This window comes from Stomoxys calcitrans, chromosome 3 (genome assembly GCF_963082655.1).
Source record: "Stomoxys calcitrans chromosome 3, idStoCalc2.1, whole genome shotgun sequence".
Classification (NCBI taxonomy): domain Eukaryota; kingdom Metazoa; phylum Arthropoda; class Insecta; order Diptera; family Muscidae; genus Stomoxys; species Stomoxys calcitrans.
This window is the reverse complement of record NC_081554.1, coordinates 62,500,923-62,513,435: the sequence shown is the minus strand read 5'-3', so window position 1 is coordinate 62,513,435 and position 12,513 is coordinate 62,500,923. Positions and strand designations below refer to the sequence as shown.

Sequence of the window (12,513 nt, the reverse complement as noted above, 5' to 3'; positions counted from 1 at the left end):
ACTGACTGTCCCAAATTTCAGCGTCATCGGACAATAAATGAGCCTTTTATGGCCCCAAAACCTTAAGTCGAGAGATCGGTCTATATGGCAGCTATATTCAAATCTGGACCGATCTGGGCCATATTTAAGGAGGACGTCGAAGAGCCTAACACAACTCACTGTCTCAAATTTCAGCGACATCGGACAATGAATGAGCCTTTTATGGCCCCAAAACCCAAAACCGAGAGATCGGTCTATATGGCAGCTATATTCAAATCTGGAGCGATCTGTACCATATTGCAGAACTATGTCAAGGGGCTTAACTTAACTCACTGTCCCAAATTTCGGGCACATCGGACAACAAATGAGCCTTTTATGGCCCCAAAACCTTAAGTCGAGAGATCGGTCTATATAGCAGCTATATCCAAATCTGAACCAATCAGCGCCAAATTGAAGAAAGACGTCGAAGGGCGTAAGACAACTCACTGTTCCAAATTTCATCAAAATCTGATAATAAATGTGGCTGTTATGAGCCAAAGACCCTAAATCGGAGGATCGTTCTATATGACAGCTATATCAAAATCTGGACCGATCTGGGCCAAATTGACGAAGGATGTCAAGTTCCAACACAATTCGCTGTCCCAAATTTCAGCAAAATCGGATAATAAATGTGGCTTTTATGGGCCTAAGACCCTAAATCGGCGGATCGGTCTATATGGGGGCTATATCAAAATAAATTCCGATATGGCCCATCTTCGAACTTAACCTGCGTATGGACAAAAAAAGAACGTGTGCAAAGTTTCTGCTCAATATCTCTATTTTTGAAGACTGTAGCGTGATTTCAACTGATAGACGGACGGACATGTCTAGATCGTCTTAGATTTTTACGCTGATCAAGAATATATATACTTTATAGAATCGGAAATGGATATTGCGATGTGTTGCAAACGGAATGACAAAATGAATATACCCCCATCCTTCGGTAGTGGGTATAAACATGGTGACGAAGATAATGCGAACACATTCCGTACAAAGGGTGCTGAGTTCTATGAGCAAAATAGTAGCGACATGTCGCTGCATCATGATAAATATCGCACAATTTTCATTGTAAATGTATTTAAATGCTCACGAAACGGGCCGAATCAACTCTGCTTCCATTTTGTTGTTGTCTTTGTTGCGTGGTGTTGTTTGACTTTTGTTTGTGTTCTGACAAAGACAAAAGTCGGTGAGATTTCGCAATAATGTAATAGGCCTTTTGCGCTGTGAATGAGGTCAATACTAGGCTTAAGACCTTGCTGAGTCCGGCCGGGCCGAATCTTGGCAACCCACCACCATGGATTCTGATACAAATTTATACAAGTAAACTTAGTTCGAGGACTCGTGTATGCTTTACGTACCTAATTTCTGGAAACCAGACAAAAGCTATAGCTTCTAGGACCCGTAGAGGCTAATCGGGAGATTATATGGGAGCTGTATCAGGTTTTGCACCGATTTGGACGGTACTTGGCAAGGCTATTGGAAGTCGTAACAAAACTTAACATGCAAAGTTTTTAACAAATTTGATGTTAATTGCGTCTTCTAGGAGCTTAAGAAGTAAAATGGGGGGATCGGTTTATACGGGGCTATATCTATTAAGGGACCTTTATAGGCGGGATTAAGTGTGGATATTGAAGGGTATAAAATTTCAGCCAAATAGGACAAAACTGTAGGCTTCTAGGCTCTAAAGAAGTCAAAAGCGGAGATCAGTTTATATGGAGGCTATATCAGTTTATAGACCGATGGGGATCATACTTGGCGTGGATGTTAAGAAAGCAGAAGCCTTTGTGCCAAATTTCGGCAAAATCGAATGAAAATTGAGGCCTCCGGGGGCTTAAAAAGTCAAAGCAAGAGATCGGTTTACATGGCGGATATATCAGCTACGCTGCATATACTCCAGAATCCTGGCTGAAGACAAGGGTGTTATATAAACCTTAGCTCGGCAAGGCATGTTATGTGACTCCAAAGACCGACAGCCATATAAGCCATACATCCTTTCTACTCAAAACGATGGAACGTATCGTGGATACCATGATAAAGAGTAGGACATCCAGCGAACTGCTCAAATACAAACAGCATGAATATGTCTAGGGAAGGTCGGAGGATACTGCCCTGTACGAGGGCACTACACTTTGCCGGTATGCATTGACATCGAGGGAGCTGTTAGAAATGTGCGGACCAACACAATGATCCAATCCTTAGACCAGTGCCGGGTAGACCGGGTTCTTAGAGACTGGATAATCCATATGCTAAGCAATAGGTAGATAGATTGCGGGTTCCATGACTTAAGGGGCATTTTATCGCCACTCCTTTGGATGACCAGCATAAATGACTGAGGAGGGATTTGAACCCGTATGCTCAAAATGGGGTCTGAATCCGAGTATAGTCCACTGGCTCTACCGGAGCGTGATTAGACCAATACTCACTTACGCCTCATTAGTTTGGTGGACTGCTATGGAGAAAAGTGCAACATAAGGTATGGTCCAACAGGTTCATAGAACATGATGCTTTGGCGTAGGTGGAGCAATGAAAACCACACCCACAAAGGCAGATTATTCTAAATATTCGGCCCATAGCCAGTGTGAGGATGCCAATGCAGCTCTTAGACTTAGGGCAATGGGCGAGTGAATAGACGCACATTCGAGGCGACGATAGGAAGCTGGGAAATAAATGGCAGAGGTTTCCGATTGAATACCTGAGACGACACTTGAGATCGAGTGCGAGGCACTGTTGCCAGCGGAACAGTCTTGGATTAACAGAACTCTGATGTTGTCATCTAGAAGTTGATGCTACACAGATGGATCTAAGCTAGAGGACATAGTGGACCTGGGGGTCTTCACTGACAACCCAGGGACTGAGATCTGTTTCAGAATGCCTGACCATAATAGGGTACTGCAGGCGGATATCCGGGCGACCATGAAATGCGTGAGATGGTGTGGTGTTAACACGAGGCCATTGAATTAGACTAGAGCTGGCAAAATATCGATGGCACTTTCGATACTATCGATTTTTCATATTTTGTCTGAATATCGATTGTTATTTTTTCCTATCGATACTATCGTGAAAGTTAAATTTTTGCAAAATTTAACAAAAATAAGCGAATCAACACTGAAAACGTCCTATAAGATACATTGCTTCTGTAGAGAACGCTATTTTCATTCGATATCGATAATGGTACTATCCACATTTGTAATTAGAAATATTGAAAACATCGAATGTTGCGATTATCGATAGTTTACCACCTATCGTGTTAACATCCTTACGGACATGTAAATCGGCCATGGTGGCAATAACACTTACGACGGTAAGGTCACAAGCAGTCTTGGAGTGGAAGAAGGAAATGTACACCTCCTTGTAGGACGGCACGATCCACATCGTTTGTGTGCTGGTCTATAGAGGAGTAAAGGGGAATGAAAGAACAGACGATTCAGCAGTGAAGGCCATAAACTTGGTAAACCCATAGCCTTTCGGTGCGACGTAAATCGAGTTAGGGGCGTGGGCGACTAACGTGTGTGTAACACTATGCCAACCGATACCGGCACTTAGGTGGAGACACAATACCAGACATGAACCAACATAGGGTAGTGGTATTGAGCTGAAATTTTGCACAGATTCTTTTTTTTTGTCCTAAGCAGGTTAAGTTCGAAGATGGGCTATATCTTCATATAGCCCCCATATAGACCGATCCGCCTTTTTAGGGTCTAAGGCCCATAAAAGCCACATTTATTATACGATTTTGCTGAAATTTGGATCAGTGAGTTGTATTAGGCCCTTCGATATACTTCTTCAATTTGGTCCATATCGGTCCAGATTTGAATATAGCTGCCATATAGACTGATATCTAGATTTAAGGTTTTTGGCCAATAAAAGGCGCATTTATTGTCCGATTTTGCCAAAATTTGAGACAGTGAGTTATGTTGGGCCCTTTGACATTCTTCTTCAATTTGGCTTCGATCGGTCCAGATTTGGATGTAGCTGCCATATAGACCGATCTCTCGCTTTAAGGTCTTGCGCCCATAAAAGACGCATTTATTGTCCGATGTCTTCGAAAGTTGGGACAGTGATTTAGGTTAAGTCCCTCGAAATACTTCTGTAATATGGCACAGATCGGTTCAGATTTGGATATAGCTGCCATATAGACAGATTTCTCGATTTAAGGTCTTGCGCCTATAAAAGACGCATTTATTGTCCGATTTTGCCAAAATTTGGGACAGTGAGTTGTGTTAGACCCCTCGACATCATTCTTCAAATTCGCCCTGATCGGTCCAAATTTGGATATAGCTGCCATATAGACCGAACTCTCGATTTAAGGTCTTGCGCCCATAAAAGACGCATTTATTGTCCGATGTCTTCGAAAGTTGGGACAGTGAGTTAAGTTAAGTCCCTCGAAATACTCCTGCAATATGGCACAGATCAGCCCAGATTTGGATATAGCTGCCATATAGACAGATTTCTCGATTTAAGGTCTTGCGCCCATAAAAGACGCATTTATTGTCCGATTTTGCCAAAATTTGGGACAGTGAGTTGTGTTAGACCCCTCGACATCCTTCTTCAAATTCGCCCTGATCGGTCCAAATTTGGATATAGCTGCCATATAGACCGAACTCTCGATTTAAGGTCTTGCGCCCATAAAAGACGCATTTATTGTCCGATGTCTTCGAAAGTTGGGACAGTGAGTTAAGTTAAGTCCCTCGAAATACTCCTGCAATATGGCACAGATCGGCCCAGATTTGGATATAGCTGCCATATTGACCGATCTCTCGATTTAAGGTTTTGAGCCCATAAAAGGCGCATTCATTGTCCGATTTCGCTGAAATTTGGGACAGTGAGTTGTGTTAGGCTCCTCGGCATTCTTCCTCAATTTCGCCCTGATCGGTCCAAATTTGGATATAGCTGCCATATAGACCGATCTTTCGATTTAAGGTTTTGGGCGAATAAAAGGCGCATTTATTGTCCGATTTTGCCCAAATTTGAGACAGTGAGTTATGTTGGGCCCTTCGACATATTTCTTCAATTTAACTTAGATCGGTCCAGATTTGAAAATAGGTGCCATATTAACCGATCTCTCGATTTAAAGTTTTGAGCCCATAAAAGGCGCATTTATTGTCCGATTTCGCTGAAATTTGGGACAGTGAGTTGTGTTTGGACCTTCTACATTCTTTTTCAATTTGGCCCATATCGGTCCAGATTTGAATATAGCTGCCATATAGACCGATCTCTAGATTTAAGGTTTTGGGCTAATAAAAGGCTCATTTATTGTCCGATATTGCCAAAATTTGGGACAGTGAGTTATGTTGGGCCCTCCGACATTCTTTTTCAATTTGGCTTAGATCGGTCCGGTTGGATATAGCTGCCACATAGACCGATCTCTCGATTTAAGGTTATAGGGCCATAAGAGGCCCATTTATTGCCCGAGTTCATCGAAATTTGGGACAGTTGTATTAAGCTCTTCGAAATTTTTGTGCAACTTGGCCCAAATTGGTCCAGATTTTTATATATTTAGCTGGCATATAGACCGATATCTCAATTTAAAGTCTTGGTCCCATAAAGGCGCATTTATAATCCCATTTCACTGAAATTTTACACGGTGACTTATGTTAAGCTTTTCGATATTCGTGTCGTATATGGTTCAGATCGGTTTATTTTTAGATATAGCTACTAAAAAGATCAATATTTTGTTATACACAATTGAACAATGACTTGTCCTAATTAGTATTTGGCTCAAATCGGAACATATTTCGATGTAGCTGCTATGGAGCATAAGGTATGTATTTTTCACCGGATTTTGACGAAAGGTGGTTTAAGTAAATACCCGAAGTGGTGGGTATTCAAAGTCGGCCCGGCCGAACTTAACGCCTTTTTACTTGTTTTATTGTTGGATTAACCAGCTTAGACCAATGGGTTCTTATTTCTTACTTCTATTGCAAAACAAAACAACATAAACACTTTAAAGAGCCTTAGCTACTGTGGTGAGTCAAATTTATCAGGACGGACTGCAATGATCGCGATTTCGTCCTTTTCCAGAGGGCTCATCAGATTGCCATGCCACCAAAAGATTACGTACTTCCACCTACTCATTATTTAGTGAGCAGTAAAATGGTGGAGTCATCCCTTTCGAATGAAACGTTGGATGTTGTTATTAAGTAAGTAAAAAATTAACATATAACAGCCAACATATCTTCTTAGTCGATTTAGCCATGTCCTTCCGTCCGTCTGTCTGTCAAAAGCACGCATACTTCCAAAGCAATTAAGCTAGGCGCTTCAAATTTTGCACAAATATTTCTGATTAGTGTAGGTCGGTTGGGATTGTAAATGGGCCATATCGATTCATGTTTTGAAATAGCTGCCTACATGGCAGCTATTTCCCATGTGGAATCTTGAACTTCTGAGCCGTGATTTCGACAAACGGAGGGAAGGACGGACAAGGCTAAATCGACTTGAAATCTCAAGGCAATCAAGAATATATATACCTTATGGGGTCACAAATCCATATTTCGAGGTGTTACAAACCGAATGTCTAGGTTAGTTGCCTATTTGCACATTGAATGACTAATAGACTTTTCTCCTTTAGTCAAGTCTCCTCACATCAAATTTCAATTCTCCTCTAACACAAACACCCTTTTGAATATCTTAAGCAAATATTTACAAACCATGTGAATAGATATAGCATATATGTATGAGTGTGTGTAATTACAAACTGCAATCATTATGATTTTGTTTAATCGTTTAAAAATTTAATGATGCAACAACAATTAAATGATACAATTCCATTAATTCAACTCAAAGGTTATGCAGTGAAAATGAGAAAAAAAATACGCAAATAATTATGAAATAATAATAAAAACCTAGAACAAAAACAAAAAGCCACAATAGTTACAACAACAAAAATATATTAGCAAAATAAACAAAAGCTTGAAATAGAGGCAAAAACAAAACTCCACATTAAGTTGAACTAAAATGAAAAATCGCAATTTAGTGGATTATTCAATGGCGTCAAGTAAATGCAATACAACGGCACAATGTTTGGTAGCAGCGAATAATGCAAATTACAGCACAAGTAATCACAGTAACAACAACAACAACAACAGTAGCAACAACAATGACAATATTAGTAGCCCAAACAATAACAGCAGTAACAGCATAAGCAATGGCCATAGCATTAGCTCAGCTGCTGTTGCCTACAACGGAAGCGGAAATGTAAACGAAGGCATCCTTGGCTGCAACAACATCAACATCAACAATAACAACAGCAACTACAAAAGCCTAAGCACGGCTATGGGCTACAGCAGCAACAGCATCAGCAATAGCAGTAATGGCGGTGGTAGTAACAACCTTGCTGCTGCTGCCATCTCATTATCCTCGAATTCTACAAATTCAATAATGGCTACATCGACAACATCCATTTCGGCCACTCTATGCACCACAACGTCTTCCCCTCACCCCTCCATTTTGGAGGCTAGTGGGGGCGAGCATAGAATCTCCTCTCTGATGACCACAATGGCAACAAACAAATCCACCAACACATCCTCGCCACCGCCTTTGGGTGGGGCAACCACAAATGGCCATCATCGCCAGCATCAGCATTCAAATCTGCATCAACAGCAGCAGCAACAACAACAGCACCACCACCACCAGCATCAACATCAGCAACAATTGTATCCCTCGATAACACCAACATATTGGCAACCAGCACCAAATCCTGCCCCGTATTTAGTTCCAGGTAATTAGTAGCAACAACATTAACTCTTATGAACTCTCTTGCAAATTACATCTATGGACACCCGCTTCCAAACATACAATCATGCACAAATGGATGCATTAATGCTATGGGTAATGACACTTTGTGCACTGTTACTCGGGCAAATCGATTAAATCTATTAAAATAGCAAATGGAGAAAAAAAAATATTTTCGATAGTTGAAAGAACGCACTAACTCAAAAAAAAAAAAATAATAATAAAAAATGCTGAAAATTTGCACATATGTATGAACTTAGTTGAAGGTCATATGTGTACCTTAGGTATCAAAATTCCCGAATACCTTTCATTTGAGCCCCATATTGAAATAAACGTTCAATATGTCTGTTTGGGGTTGGGGCGGCCCGATGGGTACTTAGACTCAAATTTTAATACCATATTCGTATTCTACTCCATTTCCTTTCATTTGATACCTATATTGTCCCGATCGATCCGCTTTCGATTTTGGGTTGTGTTTTTTTGCATAAGGGGGAGGGTCCGTCCCCCCTCCGATACCGAAAAATTATATAGCCTATATTTCTTTCCAGACCAACCTATGCAATATGCGAAAATTTCGAAAAAATCGGTAATACCGTTTTTCAGTCAATACGGAACAAACAAACCGAGTCCCATATATCCGTGATTGTCTAGTGTCCCCATTATATTGTCGGGCTGGGGTGACCCCCTATACTTCGACATGAATATGTATGCCAGATTCGTTATCTACTCCCACATAGTTTTCATTTCATACCCATAATGACCTTATCGGTCCACTTTTGATTTTGGGTTAATATAACATCAATAAATATAAAGTCTATTCCTACTTCCTGACCATATTCGTAATCTACTCCCGAATACCTTTCATTTGACTCCCATATTGTCATGATCGTCAAATAAACCTAGTTTTAGGGGTTTTGGGGCCGGGGCGGCCCCTCAGGTACTTGGACCCAACTTTTATTATGAAATTCGTACTCTACTCTTGAATACCTTTAATTTGAATCCCATATTGTCCCGATCGGTCCACTTTTATTTTTGGGTAGTACTTTTGGGGTAAGGGGGAGCGTCCGCCCCCCTTCCAATATCAAAAAATCTCTCCATAGGATCTCTCCATAGGGAGGGTCCGTCCCCTTCCTATACCGAAAAATTACATGGACTAGATTTCTTTCCAGACCAACCTGTGCAATATGCGAAAACTTCGAAAAAATCGGTTCTGCCGTTTTTCAGTCTATACGGAACAAATAAACCGAGTCCCATATATCCGTGATTGTCTAGTGTCCCCATTATATTGTCGGGCTGGGGTGACCCCCTATACTTCGACATGAATATGTATGCCAGATTTATTATCTACTCTCATATACCTTTCATATGTCCCGAACGGTCCACTTTTGATTTTGGATGGTGTTTTTGGGGTAACGGTGGAGGTAACGGTCCGCCCCCTTCCGATATCAATAAATTATAAAGTCTATTCCTACTTCCTGGCCATATTCCTAATCTACTCCCGAATACCTTTCATTTGAGTCCCATATTGTCATGATCGTCAAATAAACCTAGTTTTAGGGGTTTTGGGGCCGGGGCGGCCCCTCAGGTACTTAGACCCAACTTTTATTATAAAATTCGTACTCTACTCTTGAATACCTTTAATTTGAATCCCATATTGTCCCGATCGGTCCACTTTTTTTTTTTGGGTAGTACTTTTGGGGTAAGGGGGAGGGTCCGCCCCCCCCTTCCGATATTAAAAAATCTCTCCATAGGATTTTCGTCGTCTTTACGAACGCTTCGTTGTTCCATAGTGTTACAGCGTTCGTAGCCCACGCTCTTAACTGGGACTGCGTCGACCCGAAGAGCTTCGGGTTAACCAAGTTAATTGCCGGCAGTCCTCTAGCCTTCACTGCACTCCCCCCTACTCCGCTATGGCTCGGCACCCAATCGATGGGGATTATGTCATTCTCAGAGAAAGTGTTCATCTCCTTCTTCAATAATAAGGGACTTCCTTTTATAGCCGAGTCCGAACAGCGAACCGCAGTACAACAACTGTTTGGGGAGAAGTATGGCTTCTTTGCATGGCAAAGTACCCCATAAATGTCTCCAGCAATAGGTGAGGATAACCACCGCTGAAAAATACACACCACCATAGGAGGGGGGATATACCAACCTAGTCTTTCCGTCTGTCCGTCCGTCTGTTGAAATCACGATAGCCTAGAAAATCCGCTTCAAATTTCACACAGATGCTTCTTATTTATGTAGGTCATTGGGGATCGCAAATGGGCCATATCGGTTAAGGTTTGGATATAGCTCCCATATAAACTGATCCCCAGTTTTGACTTCGTAAGCCCCTAGGGACCTCAATTTTCATCCGAGTCATTCCGTCTGTTCGTCCATCCTTCTGTCGAAATCGTGGTAGCCCCTAGAGACCTAAATTTTCAAGCGATTTGGTTGAATTTTGGCAAACGGACTTCTGTTCTGACTTCCAACCTCAGTGCTGTGTATGATCTGAATCAGTCAATAAACTGATATACCACCATACAAACTGATTCCAGGATTTCATCTAATTTGGTTGAAATTCGGCGGAAAGAGTTTTGGTAGAACCTCCAATATCCATGCCTAGTATGATCCAAATCGGTTTATAAACTGATATAGCCCCCTTATTAACCGATCCTGGGATTTGAATTCTTGGGCTTCTAGAGGCCTAAATTTTTACCTGAATTCGCTGAAATTTGTCACAAAGACTTCTGCTCTGATTTCCAGCATTCATGCCAAGAATGGTCCGAATCGGACTTTATACAGATATAGACCCGATTACCGATTACCAGATATGACTACTTTGATTTTTGTTAAAAAAATTCATATAAGAACTGAGTTAATAAAACCAAATTTTCTTGCGCAATTCAGAGAGGTGGATACCCAAAATTCGTCCTAGACGAACCTACCACATTTTTACCTATGTCCGTGTGTCTGTCCGTCTGTCTGTTGTAATCCCTCCACGGCCTTAAAAAATTAAGATATTGAGGTGAAATTTGGCACAGCTACGTCTTTTTGATGCACGCTGCTGTGGTTCTTGTACGGGCCAATTCGGACCATATTTGGATATAGCTGCTATATAGACCGATCTGTAAATAAAGGGTCTAATGCCCATAAATACTTTATTTTTTACCCGATTGCGCTGAAATTTGAAACAGTGGATTAATTAAAACCTCCCGACATCTGATCTAAATATGGTTCAGATCGGACTATATTTAGATATAGCTGCCATATAGACCGATCTCCCGATTAAGGGTCTGAAGCCCATGAAAGCTGTATTTTTTATCCGATTTCGCTGAAATTTGAAACAGCGGGTTAATTTTAGCCCCCCGACATCTGACCTAAATGTGGTTTGGATCGGACTATATTTAGATATAGGTGTCATATAGACCGATCTCCCGATTAAGGGTCTGAAACCCATAAAAGCTTTATTTTTTAACCGATTTCGCTGAAATTTGAAACATCGGGTTAATTTAAGCCTCCCGACATCTGACTTAACCATGGTTCTGATCGGACTATATTTAGATATAGCTGCCATATAGACCGATCTGCCGATAAAGGGTTTTTATTTTTTACCCGATTTTTTTTTTTGAAATTTGAAAAAGTGAGTAGTTTTAGGTCTCCCAATATAGGACCCAAATATGTTTCAAATCGTACTATATTTTGAGTTAGCTGCCATATAGACCGATCTTCCGATTAAGGGTTTGAAGCCCATAATAGCTTTATTTATTACCCGATTTCGCTGAAATTGGAAACAGTGGGTTAATTTGAGCCTCGCGACATTTGACTTAACCACGGTTCATATCGGACTATATTTAAATATAGCTGCCATGTAGACCGATCTCCCGATTAAGGGTCTGAAGCCCATAGAAACTTTCTTTTTTATCCGATTTCGCTGAAATTTGAAACAGTGGGTTATTTTGAGTCTCGCGACATCTGACTTCATCATGGGTTAGATCGGACTATATTTAGATATAGCTGCTATATAGACCAATCTCCCGATTAAGGGTCTAAAGCCCATAAAAGCATTATTTTTCAACCGATTTCGCTGAAATTTGAAACATCGGGTTAATTTAAGCCTCCCGACATCTGACTTAACCATGGTTCAGATCGGACTATATTTAGATATAGCTGCCATATAGATCTATCTGCCGATAAAGGGCCTGAAGCCCATAAAAGCTTTACTTATTACCCGATTTCGCTGAAATTTGAAACGGTGAGTGGCTTTAGGCCTCCCAATATAGGATCCAAATATGGTTCAGATTGGACTATATTTAGATATAGCTGCCATATAGACCTATCTGCCGATAAAGGGTCTGAAGCCCATAAAAGCTTTATTTTTTACCCGATTTCGCTGAAATTTGAAACGGTGCGTGGCTTTAGGCCTCCCAATATAGGATCCAAATATCGATCAGATCGGACAGTATTTAGATAAACCTGTCATATAGACCGATATACCGATTGAGGGTCTGAAGCCCATAAAAACTTTATTTATTACCCGATTTCTCTAAAATTTCAAACTGAGGGTTAATTTAAGCCTCGCGACATCTGACTTAACCATAGTTCAGATCGGACTATATTTAGATATAGCTGAGAGTATGAAGCCCATAAAAATTTTAAACAGTAAGTAGTTTTAGACCACCTGAAATTTGAAATACAAAATTCAACAGTGACTTATATTTATTAGACCGAATTTGGTTGCATAAGTTATCCAATGTTCACCGGATTGTGACGAAAAGAGATTTT

The 12,513-nt window shown here is 40.8% G+C and overlaps 1 protein-coding gene across 10 annotated transcripts in view; it reads left to right on the top strand.

Annotated features, from left to right (window-relative positions):
- The window catches only part of LOC106088092 (CUGBP Elav-like family member 2), a 596,808-nt gene that overhangs the window by 371,332 nt on the left and 212,963 nt on the right, over window positions 1-12,513 (top strand). For 5 of the 10 annotated variants that reach the window (XM_059364561.1, XM_059364557.1, XM_059364559.1 and 2 more), the window contains exon 2: window positions 6,802-7,735. The exons of the other annotated variants lie outside the window; for them this stretch is intronic. In XM_059364561.1, the coding sequence (XP_059220544.1) occupies window positions 6,973-7,735 (763 nt within the window). In that variant the 5' untranslated portion in view covers window positions 6,802-6,972. The remainder of the gene's footprint in view (window positions 1-6,801; window positions 7,736-12,513) is intronic. 10 annotated transcript variants of the gene reach the window in all.